At 46.7% G+C, this 17708-nt stretch overlaps 1 protein-coding gene across 1 annotated transcript in view; it reads left to right on the forward strand.

The window, feature by feature from the left end:
- The window catches only part of CRAT (carnitine O-acetyltransferase), a 223219-nt gene that overhangs the window by 151740 nt on the left and 53771 nt on the right, over positions 1-17708 (forward strand). Inside the window, exon 7 of the mRNA XM_078646254.1 lies at positions 14467-14645. Coding sequence (XP_078502380.1) covers positions 14467-14645 — 179 coding nt within the window. The remainder of the gene's footprint in view (positions 1-14466; positions 14646-17708) is intronic.

A 17708-nucleotide genomic window follows, 5' to 3' on the forward strand; every position in this document is an offset into this window, starting at 1 on the left:
TGAAAGTAGGTGTAACAGGGCGTATTCATAGACATGTGATGCAAACGTAACAGAATATGTCATGAATGGGGCGGAAACATGGAGGGGGCTACCTAAGGAGCCGGGACCTCTAACCTGATGGTGCGCGCAAACTGGCAATGACGTATTACTAGGAGAAGCTGGGGGCTACGAACTCTGTGCTAGGAGCAGAGACTGAAGTCTGGAGAGTCGGGGCGACATGTACCTAAGCAGTATCTAGTATCTGATGTTTAGAGAACATGTTGATATAAACTAGAAGTCAGGAGGGGAAAGGCTAACTTGATTCTAAGACTGGAGCATGCATTATTCTACATGTAGTGCGTGATGAAGAATATTAAATGATCATTAATACAGTATTTCTCTAACATGGAGACGTAAAGGCTAGACAATGACGGAAACTATTGATGCAATTCAGTAGCTTAGGAATGCAGAGAAGGAGGGCTGGACTGATAACTAGAATCATAACATACTCTTGGCAGACTCAGAGGCAGAGCCAGGCTGAGCCAGGCACTGCGAGGCAGGAAGTGAGTGAAGGGTCAGGGATACAGGTGGGGGCTGCATCGCTCCTCAGCGAGGCTCAGGAGACAGGAGCTGAATCTGGTGTCCGGGCCCTTTTGAGGCCTAGAAACGGGGACTTTATAATGGAATAACGTGCACACTGAGAAACGTGGCAACGTAACTTTTAATAGGCCTGATATTCGTAGTATTCACGAGAACTGGAAGCTGGCATACTAGAGATGGACACAGCTATAATTGCGTCTTTAATCGAACATGGTGAATACATATGCATATTAATCATGCGCACATAACATATGATGGATGACACGTAGGGACACAGAACATGGCAAAATTTACTTTTCCACATTCCCTCCTTGTCACTACGTTTCCATCAGGAAACATCAATATTCATGATACCATCTATCATTTCATACAGTATCATTTGCTCGTCTCGAATTTTCTGGGAACGGGTTTTAGAACGGGGCTTGGGACTAGGAATACAAGAGGTAGCACAAATGCCGCAAATCGCAGGGCCACATTGTATACAGAGGCAGCAACTGAATATGATCGCTACTGCAATACCTAGAAAGGACAATACTTTCCATCCCCAGGCGGAAATTATATTCCAGAACCAACCGGACCATGTCCAGGTGCCTGGGTCTTGGTGTAATAGATGGGCAATTTTATGGAGTCTGGTTATAGCTGAATAAACAGACGGCGCGTTATTTGGAATGAAAATGCAGCAACTAGATCCGATGACTCTACATGCCCCGCCCCTATCGGCCAGTATGACGTCAAGGACGAGACGATTCTGGAGCACGACAAATCTCATAGCAGATTGCTCTTCGGTTAAGTTACCTAGAGCAGAGGCAGTCTCATTTACTACAGCTTCAAGGGTTCTTGTTAACCTACGGATTAGCTTACTATTCTGGATAGGTCCTATAAAGAAGAAGAAACCTCTATTGAAATCTGTATACTGTTCTAGAGCAGTTTCAGTATAATCGACAATTGGGGACTCAATCTCCCTTCTATGTCTAATGTGTACTAGATGTGTGTTTCTGTGATAATCAGATGGGGCTAGGAAAACAGGTGGCAGTAGGAAGGCAATGTAACAGGTTCCCTCCCAATCGAGGGGCAGACGAACATATGCGGTTTGACCACAAATAAAATAAGAATGACGTGAGGCTTTGAAAATAGATTTCCCACTGTCACTATACTTGACAATAGTAGTACAGTCGCTATGTCCTACATGTACGGAACCATTATTTCGGACACATAATTCGCCTTTGACTGGTAATACGGAAATAGCAGGTAAGTCTGGAGTGGAATCAGACTGGACATTCAGGACCATGAAATTCGAAGAATAATTACCTAAGTTGTAAACTTCATTTTCTAGATCTAACCCTATTCTGTGGGGAAGACCTTGCTTGTCTGGAAAACATGTACTGTTAAGAAAAGACATATCTGTTGAGGATGACGTTAACGTGGACCATGCTCCACACGAACCATTATGTGAAAATGGATAAGGAAAGAGTGGCAGAACTCCCTTCGGTGTCTGGAAAGGGGGGAGTCGACCACACACCCAACAATTAGTGGCATTGCTGGTCTGGTGTGAATAATGTAACATGCGGATAAAAGAATTGTTACGCATAGCGAGGCGATAAGAGAGTTCATGAGGAGGCAGATCACTAAACGTGTGCTCTACTGTAACATTAGAAGACTTATTTACATGAGAAACTGGAAAATACAGATAAAATGCATAACTGGTGCAGGAAATCATAATGCTGAGAAATAATATGAAACTTAGAAAAATTATACATCGGATTGAGTTTTGACTAACTCTCTCACTATGGGGGTCTATTTTATACATGTCAGAAACCGGTCTAACCGTTTCACCTAGGGGAGGACTTAGACAATCAAACTGGCTGACTTATTTTACTAGACCTTAATTTGAGCTTATACTCCTGTTGCGGAGTTGTCTCTAACAGGGAGGGTGCAGTAACATTGTCTTTTGCGGGACAGTCCTTAAGAATAGTACTTTGGCAGTCCTTTAAATCCTGGGAAATGTTCTTTGAGACTGGCTTCAATCCATAAAATCTTTTGATATGTGAAAGATGCACCCAGCCTTTGCGTCCCTCCAACTTCACGGCTGTACGGGTGGCGAGGAGGACCTGTCGGGGCTCCTTCCAGCGAGGCTCCAGCGGACTTGAACGATCAAAATTTCGCACTAGGACCATGGATCCGGGAATGATTTCATGCGGTGCCACCTCGGTATTGTCTGGAAATGCGGCGGCAACCTGTGAACGACAAGAGTTGAGGGCAGACATCAAGGAAGCTAGGTAATCTGTCAGCATATTACTTGAAACATCGGTAATACTTCGGGGTCTAGGTGTACCCCACATGTTAGGGGGGCGGCCGAAAACGACCTCGTACGGGGACAGACCTGATCTGGAATGTGCGACCATGCGCATGTAGAACAGGGCAACTGGCAGAGCTATTAGCCAGTCCACACCTTTCTCTTGACAAACCTTTGCAATTCGAATTTTCAGGGTCTGATTATGTCTTTCTACGAGACCGGCTGCTTCAGGATGGCGTACACAATGGAACTTCCACTGGTACCCTAACAACAGGGAAACGTGTTTCATCAACTCAGATGAGAATGGCTGGCCGTTATCAGAATACACGACCCTAGGGAGTCCATAACGGGGGAAGAACTCACGAACCAACTGCTTGGCAGTAGTCGTGGCTGTGTAATCTGGAACTGGATATGCTTCTGTCCACCTGGACAAAGCGCATACAACTACAAGGACATACTTGAAACCTCGACATCGCTCCATCTGAATGTAATCCATCTGGAGGACTTCAAAAGGGTGGTCAGGAGGCTGGAATCCACCTTGTTCCACCGGGACACTTTTACCTGGATTAAACTGACAACATATCATACAGGTACGGACTTTCTGCTTGGCTGCAGCTCGTAAATGCTTGTTGAACCAAATGTTCTGGATACTGTCTAACATAGCTTTTTCTCCTAAATGTGCTGGACTATGTGCGGTATTGATAATGACTTGAACCATGGAGTCGGGGAGAAACCATGTGGCTTTACCCTTCGTTAACCATCCTTGATCTGTCTGGACCCCTCCTTGTTCGGACCATTTCTTGATTTCATCGGGAGTAGCATGTAACTGGATATCTATGACATCTTGTGTAGGGTCCTTAACTGTCATACATGTAGTCGGATCTGGAGTGTGTGTCTGTGTCGGATTAACTGAAATGTCTGGTGTCTGTGCTGTAAGCTTGGCTGTGCGATCTGCTAGATCATTACCCTGGGAAATAATGTCAGTAACTTTCGTATGTGCTTTGCACTTCATGATAGCAATGGATGTCGGTAAGTGTATGGCATCTAACAGAGCTTGAATAAGGAGACCATGCTGAATCTTGGCTCCATGAGAAGTCATGAAACCTCTCTCCTGCCAGAGCACTCCAAAGTCGTGTACGACTCCAAATGCGTAGCGTGAATCTGTGTAAACATTAACTTTCAGGTTCTTGGCACGTATGCAGGCTTGTGTCAGAGCAACTAGCTCTGCTGCTTGAGCAGACAGGGTGTCAATACGGTGTGTCTCTATAACTTCAGTGTCAGTAGTCACTGCATACGCGGCTACTAGTTCTCCTGTACTTGTTCTCATACATGAACCATCCACATAAAGTGTCAGGTCGGGATCTGGTAATGGAATATCTGTCAGATCTTGTCTTGGCTTGGTCATGATGTTAACTACTTCCACACAGTCGTGTGTGGCAGGATTCAAAGTAACTGATGGTAACAATGTAGCAGGGTTTAGGACGTTGCAGCGTCTGATTTCTATGTGTGGCTGAAACAGTGTCAATTCATAACCTGTTAAACGTGCAATTGTCAAGTGCTGAGTTTGTGTTCGGTTTAAAAGAACTTCCACGGAGTGTGGAACTTGTACTGTCAGGGAGTGTCCTAAGACTATGGAATCACTTTGTCTGATAGCTAGTGCTGTGGCTGCAACTGACTTGAGGCACGCAGGCAGAGCCTGGGCTACAGGATCTAATGTGCTCGAAAAATAAGCACAGGGCTTGTATTGTCCTGCTTGATCTTGTGTGAGAACAGATAATGCTGTACCTTCACGTTCAGTGACAAAGTGTAAAAGGCTTACTGTAGTTTGGTGTAGCTAGAACTGGAGCTTGGCATAGGGCTTTCTTTAATTCATTAAAACTAAGTGTATGTTCAGATGTCCAAGGGAGAACAGTCGATACGGCTGCCTCCTGTGTCGTTAACTGTATCAGTGGCTTGGCTAGAAATGCATACCGAGGAATCCATTGTCTGCAGTAAGAAGTGAGGCCAATAAAAGCACGTACCTCCTTCAGGGTCTTTGGCTGAGGAAGACTCGCTATTAACTGGATACGGTCTGGTGTCAACTGCCTACCCCACTTGGACAGTAAGTGGCCTAAGTAGATCACTTGCTGGACACAGAATTGAAGCTTCGAAGGGGACACCTTGTGCCCCATCTCGGCTAGGAAATACAAGACTGTAAGTGAGGCTTGCTCGCAAGCACGTTCAGAACGGGCTGTGATCAGTAGATCATCGACATACTGGAGCAGGGCAGTGTCAGTTGGCATGTGAATGTTGTCTAGTTGTCTCTTGAGTGCTTGACTGTAAATACTTGGACTTTCTGTGAAACCTTGAGGAGCGCGTGTGAACATATAGCTCCTTCCATTTAAACAAAATCCGAAAAGAAACTGGCTGTCTGGATGAATGGGGACACTGAAAAACGCGTTCTTGAGGTCTATGACTGTAAAAAATGAAGCTTCGGAATCAATGGCTGTCAATAGGGAAGAGATATCTGGGACAACTGGGTACTGGGGAATAATACATTTATTAAGTTCTCGAAGGTCAATCACTAAACGATATACTGGAGGTGCATTTGGATCAGTACGTTTCATGACAGGAATGATCGGAGAATTACATACATTGGAGTCAGTTTCTACAACTACTCCTTGAGCCATGAGCTCGTCAATAATTTTGGATAAGGCTGCTACAGCCTCAGGCGGCAATCTGTACTGTCTGATTCGTGGTAACACTACACCTGGCTTGAGAGTCACACGATGGGGTGTGATTTGCATATAACCAACATCAGTTGGACCTTGTGCCCATAGATGCTGCGGGACATTGGACAATCTCGGATCAAAATCTCGTAATACATAGTGACCCTTGAAGTCACGTAGGAACAATCGTATTCCCTCTGGGGAACAGCATATAACTGCACCTAATTCTTTCAGTGTCTTAATGCCTAATAGATTTTCTGGACATGACTTAGTAAGTAACAGATCAGTAGTGCGGGACAGTGGACCTACTTCTAGGGTAACTGGCTTTGATATTTCATTTACAATAGGTTTTCCTGAAAATCCAAGGGAAACATTTCTAGAGCCTGAGAGCGGAGCCCCTGGAACTTCGGCGTGACTTATAGTGGTCCTACTTGCCCCTGTATCAATCAGAAACTTTCTGTCTTTCCCTAGTACTTGACTGTTAACATAGGGACCTTCTTGATCTACAGGTATCTCGATGAGAGGCAAGCCTACCTCCCTCTCTAGGCTGTTTCATGAATATGGCTGATACTCTGGATACTCGGACTGTGCATACTGATACATCTGCTGTGTAACATGCTGTGTTGCAGCGATGGGCTGCGGTACAGTAACTGTCTGTGGTGCATTCTGTGGCTGAGTAGTCTGTGTAACTTGTTCTTGTCTCGGCGGACGTGGTCTTTCTTTAGTCTTACCGGTAGCTATGTTGTGTTTCAGAACTGCACACTCGTTTATAAAATGACCTGGCTGTTTACAATAATTGCAGTTCCCTTTAACGGGAGCTGCAGGATGACTGGCTTGATTCGGACCCCTCTTCTGACTGTCTTGAGGAACAGATTGTGCAACTAGTACTTTCATTTTTGTGTCTTTCATACGTTTTCTCTCGTGATCTTGTTCTTCTCTGATTCTATTCTGGTGGTATTGAAGCATCTGTAACATCTGGGACGGGGTATTAGCTTGCCAGGTACTTTCGACTTTCAAAACTCGGTTTTTAATTGGTGGACTTGAATTCTCGACTAATTTAGTAACAAAAAGGTGAGGGTATGACTCGCTACTTGTCTTGAGGCCACTGTTTATAATAAAACATTTTTCAAATCTAGAGTAAAAATCACTAGTGTCTTCGTCTTGTTTCTGTTTACATGCTGAGATTGCATCCCAGTCTTCCTTTTTAGTTGCTAATAGTCTGGGCAAAACTTGTATTAACAGTTCAGGTAATTCTTTACATTTATCTCCAAGACCGGTACCTGGTACTCGTGCCTTATCTTCAGCTTCTAGAACTGCCCAATCGATCTTTTTCTCTCCCACCTCCCATTCTTTTTCCTTGAGTTTCTCATATACCCCTGCGGGCAACAGGACCTTTAACATTTTAATAATATCTGGATACGTGTATTCTCCCATACGGAGCATGTCTTTTAATTCTCGGTGGAACCCTGCTGGATCTTTATCATGACAGGGAAGTAACTTTTTCATCTCTAAGAGTTCCATCTTTGTAATCGGGGTGTAAACAAACACTCGTTGCATTTCACCACCCTCTGTCTTAACTGGATGCACTTCTCGTAACGGATTCTGTCTGTCTATGTAAAAGGGTTTACTTTCTGGGGGTGAGACATGAACAAAATGCGGGTTCAAAAACATACTATATTTGTGGCGCTGTTCTAGAATGACACTAATTAAATCAGTACCTAAACCTTTCCATTTATACTGGAGTAACTCGTTCAGGACATCGTGTAACGGACCTGGATCAGAATGTTGACCCTCATACAATATAATGAGGTGCTGGATCATATACATACCCGCCAGTCGCTGCTCGGCTGGGGGCAATTTCAGAAACATTTGTGCCACTATTTCGTCTGGAAAAGTGGTAGAATCAGTAATCCATCGGACTGCTGATCGGACTAGTTCTTGTTCATGCATAGTACTTAACTCACTATAACCGATTCGTGATTTCAGAATATGGTCGGTGGCTTGAAATACTTGTTCTAGAGAACCTTGTTCTGGTGTTGGACGATGGAAAGTTGACTTGTGTTCTAGGCGTAAATGGCGATCTGGAAATCTAGATTTTCCTACATACGCTATTCTAGTGGGATTCTCGTCCTCTACCTCTTCCGTAGAGTCATTTTCTTTCTCGCTTACTTGTGCTGCTTTACGTTGTTCATGTAACCTTATTATTTCCTTACGAATTTTCTTGTACATACTCTCTATACTACTGATAGTCTTGTGCTTACCCTCGGCTATATTATCACTCCACTTTGTCAGGGTTCTCATTTCGGCGTGATCTTTGGTCGGATAATCTTGTTCCCTTATTAGACAATTAATCAGAAACTTTAATATCATGAGCTGGATCTCAACTTTCCTTTGAGACATGACTTCACTAATACTTTCTGGATCATCCCCTGTACGGATGAAACGATATATTCTGTCTAGATCTTCCTTCATATTCGGTAAAGTGACCAAGTACTCTGACACCTGCCTAACACGCACGGAAAATATAACCATACCATCCTCGCCTGGAACTGGATCATAACAGCATTCAGTAAGAGCTCGCCTGATTTCTGCAATGGACTGATATTTAGGCGTACGCTGTAACGCACGTTCATGTAACTCGACTGCTCCTGGACGTCTATTTGGCGGCGGGGTCTGAGGAGGACCTCCTCCTGCGGCCCCTAAACTGGAACCGTCGACTGACACTCTTCGTACTAGTGCGGCGGAAAATTGAAATGCGGGCTGAACTTGTATGGCGGGCTGAACCTGGGGGACCGTAGCAGGTACTGCAAGGGGTGCCCCGGTGTCTGGAGGAGCAGGAAGTGCCTGATTTACAGGGACTGGCGGAGCGGGATTTGCATATTCCGGGACTGTGTCGTCCAAATAGGACGAAATGAAGATATCAGCTGCGGTCGGTTTGTGACGTAGCTTGGTCGGAACTAAGGGTGGCGGAAAATTACTGGATGCCTCCGGGGTCGTTTTTGGCAAGCCCTCGGCAAGAAGAGGATACATACCCTTAATAAGGGCATGCCTCTGTCTGTCTGACTGTTCGGTTTTAACTCGTTCACCTATCTCGATTAATTCCCTTTCTTGGGCTCGTTCCAAGGATTCTCTACTTAGTTCTGACTTTCTGATTTCTTTTTCGGTTCTTTTATGAGATTCTTTGCGCCATAACTCGATGGCATCTTTCTGTGACTGTCTGGCTTTCTTTTTCCATAATGCTTCTTCTACTCTCATGATGCACTCGGCATCCCACGTACCTGATACGGGCCATCTATACTTTTCCTCTAACTCCTTGGTATACTCTACCCATAAATCTAGATATAATATGGCGCTTATACCATGCTTCTGATACATAAAATGACCTGGACTGTCCCTAGGCGGGACAGGAACTGCTTCTTCTAGCAGACCCTTTCTAGTTTTTAACTGACGTAATCTCGAAAAGAGGGACATTGCAAACTTGAATCTGAACACAATACAATACACGAGGAACAATAACAATTGAGAAAACAATTCAGGCATACCACGACATTGAAAATACATTGAATAACATTATGAAGCAACAGTTCGGACAGAATACTACCTGGAACACTGAGAACAGAAACACATGAATTTCTCGAGAACGGAACAGACTAGAATTACTGGATGCGCTGCTGGAACAGCACGGAACATACCGGTCCCATAAAGGGACGCATCAAGACCCGTATCCACCTAGGTGAACACTTCGTTTCAGATCTGCGTACCCAGACCCATCGGACCAGAGACAATTTAGATTGACCCTGTCTAGATACTACCCCAGCAACGGTACTCACCGGGCAGCAAGAACGGAAGGCCTCGGACTGGACTGGACTGCTTCGACGCCGGACGGACGAACTTCGGACTTCAGTTACAGGTGGGCCTCCGGATACCTCGGACCTTGGACTCTCGGCTTGGGCTCTGGTCGGGACTCGCCGCGTTCCTCCACCGCCTCGTCTGGATGCTGGACCGCCACCTCCGTCTCCTCCGTGGGCCTGAGGGATACTTGAAGCAGAAATATCTGCACGTGCACGGTATGGTTCCGTCACGGCTGCAGAGGGTCAGGGGGCCGGCGTGGCTTCACCGGCGCGTGGGGAAAGGGCAAGTCCCTATTCGGGCGCCATTATGTGGTAAATAAATAAATAATACCTCTATTTTTGAATGGATAAATGAATAACAGATAGCTCAATAAATAAGAGTCAAGATTCGAGGTAGTAGGAGTTTGCAGGTTTATTACAGCATAAAGGACAGGAACAGGACAACCTGCATAGGAATAGAATGGCAGGGCCCGGCAGCTGCCGGGGCTGGATCTGGGATGAGCGCGCTAGCATTTAATAACAATACACCAGCATATATAGTAAAACAGTTACATTACAGTACATATGATAGGCGGAGCAGTGGGTGGAGCAAAGGGTGTGACGCGTAGCAGTCGCGAAAGATAAGGGTGAAAGTAGGTGTAACAGGGCGTATTCATAGACATGTGATGCAAACGTAACAGAATATGTCATGAATGGGGCGGAAACATGGAGGGGGCTACCTAAGGAGCCGGGACCTCTAACCTGATGGTGCGCGCAAACTGGCAATGACGTATTACTAAGAGAAGCTGGGGGCTACGAACTCTGTGCTAGGAGCAGAGACTGAAGTCTGGAGAGTCGGGGCGACATGTACCTAAGCAGTATCTAGTATCTGATGTTTAGAGAACATGTTGATATAAACTAGAAGTCAGGAGGGGAAAGGCTAACTTGATTCTAAGACTGGAGCATGCATTATTCTACATGTAGTGCGTGATGAAGAATATTAAATGATCATTAATACAGTATTTCTCTAACATGGAGACGTAAAGGCTAGACAATGACGGAAACTATTGATGCAATTCAGTAGCTTAGGAATGCAGAGAAGGAGGGCTGGACTGATAACTAGAATCATAACATACTCTTGGCAGACTCAGAGGCAGAGCCAGGCTGAGCCAGGCACTGCGAGGCAGGAAGTGAGTGAAGGGTCAGGGATACAGGTGGGGGCTGCATCGCTCCTCAGCGAGGCTCAGGAGACAGGAGCTGAATCTGGTGTCCGGGCCCTTTTGAGGCCTAGAAACGGGGACTTTACAATGAAATAACGTGCACACTGAGAAACGTGGCAACGTAACTTTTAATAGGCCTGATATTCGTAGTATTCACGAGAACTGGAAGCTGGCATACTAGAGATGGACACAGCTATAATTGCGTCTTTAATCGAACATGGTGAATACATATGCATATTAATCATGCGCACATAACATATGATGGATGACACGTAGGGACACAGAACATGGCAAAATTTACTTTTCCACAGGTCAAAGGTAGGCCTCTCACAGTGACAGCTGGGCCAAGGCTTACAACACACTGGTCAAAGGTAGGCCTTCCACAGTGACAGCTGGGCCAAGGCTTACAACACACTGGTCAAAGGTAGGCCTTCCACAGTGACAGCTGGGCCAAGGCTTACAACACGCTGGTCAAAGGTAGGGCTTCCACAGGAACACCTGGGCCAAGGCTTACAGCACACTGGTCAAAGGTAGGCCTTCCAAAGTGACAGCTGGGCCAAGGCTTACAACACACTGGTCAAAGGTAGGCCTCTCACAGTGACAGCTGGGCCAAGGCTTACAACACACTGGTCAAAGGTAGGCCTTCCACAGTGACAGCTGGGCCAAGGCTTACAACACACTGGTCAAAGGTAGGCCTTCCACAGTGACAGCTGGGCCAAGGCTTACAACACACTGGTCAAAGGTAGGCCTTCCAAAGTGACAGCTGGGCCAAGGCTTACAACACACTGGTCAAAGGTAGGCCTCTCACAGTGACAGCTGGGCCAAGGCTTACAACACACTGGTCAAAGGTAGGCCTTCCACAGTGACAGCTGGGCCAAGGCTTACAACACACTGGTCAAAGGTAGGCCTTCCACAGTGACAGCTGGGCCAAGGCTTACAACACACTGGTCAAAGGTAGGCCTTCCACAGTGACAGCTGGGCCAAGGCTTACAACACACTGGTCAAAGGTAGGCCTTCCACAGTGACAGCTGGGCCAAGGCTTACAACACACTGGTCAAAGGTAGGCCTTCCACAGTGACAGCTGGGCCAAGGCTTACAACACACTGGTCAAAGGTAGGCCTTCCACAGTGACAGCTGGGCCAAGGCTTACAACACACTGGTCAAAGGTAGGCCTCTCACAGTGAATGCTGGGCCAAGGCTTACAACACACTGGTCAAAGGTAGGCCTCTCACAGTGACAGCTGGGCCAAGGCTTACAACACACTGGTCAAAGGTAGGCCTTCCACAGTGACAGCTGGGCCAAGGCTTACAACACACTGGTCAAAGGTAGGCCTTCCAAAGTGACAGCTGGGCCAAGGCTTACAACACACTGGTCAAAGGTAGGCCTTCCACAGTGACAGCTGGGCCAAGGCTTACAACACACTGGTCAAAGGTAGGCCTTCCACAGTGACAGCTGGGCCAAGGCTTACAACACGCTGGTCAAAGGTAGGGCTTCCACAGGAACACCTGGGCCAAGGCTTACAGCACACTGGTCAAAGGTAGGCCTTCCAAAGTGACAGCTGGGCCAAGGCTTACAACACACTGGTCAAAGGTAGGCCTTCCACAGTGACAGCTGGGCCAAGGCTTACAACACACTGGTCAAAGGTAGGCCTTCCAAAGTGACAGCTGGGCCAAGGCTTACAACACAGTGGTCAAAGGTAGGCCTTCCAAAGTGACAGCTGGGCCAAGGCTTACAACACACTGGTCAAAGGTAGGCCTTCCACAGTGACAGCTGGGCCAAGGCTTACAACACACTGGTCAAAGGTAGGCCTCTCACAGTGACAGCTGGGCCAAGGCTTACAACACACTGGTCAAAGGTAGGCCTCTCACAGTGACAGCTGGGCCAAGGCTTACAACACACTGGTCAAAGGTAGGCCTTCCAAAGTGACAGCTGGGCCAAGGCTTACAACACACTGGTCAAAGGTAGGCCTTCCACAGTGACAGCTGGGCCAAGGCTTACAACACACTGGTCAAAGGTAGGCCTTCCACAGTGACAGCTGGGCCAAGGCTTACAACACACTGGTCAAAGGTAGGCCTTCCAAAGTGACAGCTGGGCCAAGGCTTACAACACACTGGTCAAAGGTAGGCCTTCCACAGTGACAGCTGGGCCAAGGCTTACAACACACTGGTCAACGGTAGGCCTTCCACAGTGACAGCTGGGCCAAGGCTTACAACACACTGGTCAAAGGTAGGCCTTCCAAAGTGACAGCTGGGCCAAGGCTTACAAAACACTGGTCAAAGGTAGGCCTTCCACAGTGACAGCTGGGCCAAGGCTTACAACACACTGGTCAAAGGTAGGCCTTCCACAGTGACAGCTGGGCCAAGGCTTACAACACACTGGTCAAAGGTAGGCCTCTCACAGTGACAGCTGGGCCAAGGCTTACAACACACTGGTCAAAGGTAGGCCTTCCAAAGTGACAGCTGGGCCAAGGCTTACAACACACTGGTCAAAGGTAGGCCTCTCACAGTGACAGCTGGGCCAAGGCTTACAACACACTGGTCAAAGGTAGGCCTTCCACAGTGACAGCTGGGCCAAGGCTTACAACACACTGGTCAAAGGTAGGCCTCTCACAGTGACAGCTGGGCCAAGGCTTACAACACACTGGTCAAAGGTAGGCCTCTCACAGTCACAGCTGGGCCAAGGCTTACAACACACTGGTCAAAGGTAGGCCTTCCACAGTGACAGCTGGGCCAAGGCTTTAACATTATTGTCCATGGTAGTCCTTCTACAGTGTCAGCTGGGCCAAAGGATTCAGCTCTGATGAAAAGTTAGGGTCAACCAAGTCCTGTAACACAGATGAAAGGCAGAGCCCAGCCACAGAAACAGCTGGAACAACTCCTACAGCTATGATCAAGTCATTCCAACTCAGGAATTTCTGTGCAAAAGCTTCCAGCAATGACCAAAGGCAGCCAGCGCAGGTACACCTTGGCCCTGGTATACAACATTCGAGTGAGATAGTGTAGCCGTCGCCTCTAGCATTGATCATAGGCAGACCCAGCTGAGCCCACCTAATTTGTCAAAGGTATAGTTTACCACACAGACAGTTCAGCAAGTGTGTCTGCAAACGAATGCCAGACACCTGTTCACACGTTTGATTATGGCCCTGGTAATACCAAAGGCACCAGCCGCATAAATTGGATCTTATTAGGCAGGACTGCCTAGTACAGGCTTATGTAATGTTATGTTATATTGATTTGTATAGCGCACTAATCATTTGAGAGGTTATCCAAGTGCTTGGGCAAGTGCCTGAGGTTACAATGCTGTATAACCTCAGGCACTTTGCTTGAAAAGATTTACATCAAATACTGGAGATTCCACAAGTGTCCATAATGGAGATTTCATGTGTGCTTAGTGTATATAAATAATGTTGTTGCAGGTTTTAATCCCAACTCGTGTGATCTCTTTATCAACCTCTTCTGTTGGAATTATCCGTTCTGTATATGCACCTGTAAGCTCGAGTGTATAACAGCGAAGGACCCATGGAGAGGGGCAGGGACCCTTGTGGTGGACACACCATTTCTCACCGACCCTGCACAGTGTGATAAGCAACATTTGTCACAACCATCCTTTGGCATTCAGTACAGTTTTTATGTGGCAGTTGTCTGTCCTCATTTGCATAATATAAGCCTCTACATGAAGGGTAACATGTCAATCATATGTTTTAAGCACAGCTTCATTCATCCATCACTGGACATTTCTCACCTCCTTGTGGTCTGACTTGAGCAGGTGCTTTGCCCGTGTTTGTTCATAGGCTGGCATCTTGCCAAACTCTAAGATGTTTGTCTCTTCCTATCCAGATAAGATCAACAAGGAGTCGGTGAAAAGAATCCAGAAGAGCATCTTCACCGTTTGCCTGGACGCGCCCATCCCCCGTGTGTCCGATGACCTGTACCTGAGTCGCGTGGCTGCGCAGATGCTTCATGGCGGGGGCAGCCGCTGGAACAGTGGCAACCGCTGGTTTGATAAAACCCTGCAGGTAAGTCTTACACGCTGAGCGCAGGACAGGGACAAGTAGGTAGGGAAGGACCTCCTGCTGGGCAGTCTGGGTGGCAGTGAGTGAGTTTGTGCTCCTTCATTTTGTTTCCTGAGGTATGTCTTGTTTCACCACTGAACGGGAGGCTTTGGTCATGTTTAGATTATTAAAGTGATTTAACTGATCCTTTACCTGTTGTAGTAGATACATTACCCAGTATATTTCATGTAATATAAAACGCCCCATGTGCTCCACCAAATAATGTAAGGCTATAGTACTTTTTGGTTTTAGGATGTGCCTCCAAATTAGCTGAGTACCTGTGAACCGTTTCATTTGGCATGTGACGTGGCATAGTACACCCTGGACCCCATCTTACTGTAGACTCTGCCCTGGTGTCTAATATTCGATTCTCCGCCGTATCTGTTCCAAGTGCTTGTTCTTAATATGTGCTAAAGAAGGAGCAGAGCTTTTCCTGGTGTTTTTTACAGCAGCCTTATACATTCTAGACCCAAGACCTACTTAATGGATTCCAGAGTGCGGCTTAAGGTACAGCAACAAAACATGGCCTCAAGACCTACTCGATGGATTCCAGAGTGTCGCAGGCCACAATAGCTGCCTCTGTGCGTGTAGTATCTTGATTAAGGTACAGTGACAAAAGATGGTCCGGAGACACATTTAATGAATTCCAGAGTGCGGCTTAAGGTACAGCGACCAAACATGGCCTCAAGACCTACTTAATGGATTTTAGAGTGTGGCGGACCACATTAGCTACCTTGGTGTGTGTATTCCTTCATTTATTAAGGTACAGCGACAAAAGATGGCCTCAAGACCTACTCAGTGGATTCTAGTGTGTGGCGGACCACAATTGATTTTCTGTGCGTGTATTCCATCATTTGTTAAGGTACAGCAACAAAACATGGCCTCAAGACCTACTCAATGGATCCAGAGTGTGGCGGACCACAATATAATATCTATATGGCCCCACTGGAGAGTGTGGTACTGCCACTGGGTATCAAGATCATCAGCTATGCGGATGATACCCAGTTGGTGGTTGGGCTCCCCCAGCCGGCGAACCAACCCGACCTGCTGCACACATGTTTAGCCAGGGTCTTCACCTGGATGTGCAACTCAGCACTTAAACTTAACGGTTCAAAAACCGAACTGATGATGCTGGGGAATTCCCCTCCCTCCCTGTCCCCTAGTAGCTGGCCTAGCTGTCTGGGAGAGCCACCTACCCCAAAACAGGAGATTAAGAGCTTGGGGGTGTGGCTGGAGCAGGATTTATCCTTCAAGACACACGCAAAAAAGTGTTGTTTCGGCCTGCTCCGGTCAGCCCGGAAGATCCTACCCCTCCTCCCGATGGCCACTAGGAGGTTACTAATCCAGGGTCTCATCATTTCACGGCTGGACTACAGCAATGCGCTGTTTCTGGGGACTCCAGAATCCACTCTAAACAAATTGCAACAAGTGCAAAATGCTGCCGCCAGGCTTTTGACGGACTTTCCCAGGCGGCAGTCAGCCCGACCTGCGCTGAAGGCGCTCCACTGGCTCCCTGTGAGAGAGAGGGTGAAGTTTAAAGCACTCTGCATGGCTCACAAAATCTTGCAGGGAAAAGGGCCCGCTATCCTGCGGAGCATGGTCCAACCTTATAAGGCCTCTCGCGCCCTCCGCTCAGACCACCAACATCTCTTGCAAGTCGCGAAAGTAAAAAAAGCCAGGACTGGCGGCAGAAGATTTTCCGTCAACGTGGCAGCGTTATGGAACTCTCTTCCGCATGCCCTTCGCTCTGAAACTGGCACCTTGCGATTTCGCAAACTTTTAAAGACTCATCTGTTCCCTGCTTAGTGCTCTGCTGTTTTGGTGCGTACTCTGGACGAGCGCTGGGATGCCCAAGGGTAACCATGCGCTATACAAGACTCAATAATAATCAATAATAATAATAGCTGCCTCGGTGCGTGTATTCCATCATTTGTTAAGGTACAGCGACAAAAGATGGCCTCAAGACCTACTCAATGGATCCAGAGTGTGGCAGACCACAATAGCTCAATACACCAGATTTCTTTCAAGTATAGAAATTCTTGAGAACACTGTAATCCTTTTACAAAGAGATTTATATGGAAGTTGCATGTGCCCTAGATTTTGCTACACTTCGATCATCTAACACAAGACTCTTGATATGATCTACCTTTAAGAAAGCACGGTGGAGAGGAAATAGTCTTGTGATTAGCACCATAAAGATATGGAACTCCCTCCCTTTTAATCTCAAAGCACCCCCAAACCTTCTTCAGTTTAGGAAATCCCTGAAAACTTGGCTTTTTGATAAATAATGTCAAGACTCTCACTCTGTTTATCTGTTCCCGATTTTTTTCTCCAAAGCAGCGCCAAAACACCCTTGGGTATTCGAGCGCTTTACAAAACATATTAACATTGTAGTGTAGTAAGTGGTTGCTTGTCAAGAAAAAGAGTTACTTTCTTTAATTCTGAAAAATTTAGATAGCGAGGGATCCGAAATTAGTCAGTCTGCGGACACGACCATTACTCAGAAGCCACAAGAAAGATCTGCTGGCCACCAAATTTCCCCATGAAGTGGATGGTGCCCTTCTATGTAGTTCATATAGAGTTGAGTGTGTTGGAATGAAAGTCCTCTGCAGGTGAAACAATTTGTCTTCTTTTATAAATATTTTGGTGTGCTGCTGTGTTGTATGTCCCCACTTAAAAAGTCAAGGTTTAAACACTGTTGCATGTGTGATGGACCGATGTCCATCTCCAACTTTCACGTCTATAATCTGTGATGTCGAGGTTCTAGATACGTGTCATCAAAATACTAGCTCTGCTTTAGGATTAATCCAAATTCCACCAAGGAGTGGGAAGCCAAAGTTATTCATGGCCCGTGCCAGGTAGGGCCGTCTAGTTCGCCACCTGTCAGGTACGCGGTCCAGGACCACAGACCTGTGCTTTTACTGTTCCTGACCCTTGTCCAGATCCTCCAGGAAGAAAAAAAGACAGCACAAAAAAAAAAAACATTGTCTCCTTGAAGGACAAAGTCTATGGTTAAGTCCCCTCCTC

This window comes from Lissotriton helveticus, chromosome 5_1 (genome assembly GCF_964261635.1).
Source record: "Lissotriton helveticus chromosome 5_1, aLisHel1.1, whole genome shotgun sequence".
Classification (NCBI taxonomy): Eukaryota; Metazoa; Chordata; class Amphibia; order Caudata; family Salamandridae; genus Lissotriton; species Lissotriton helveticus.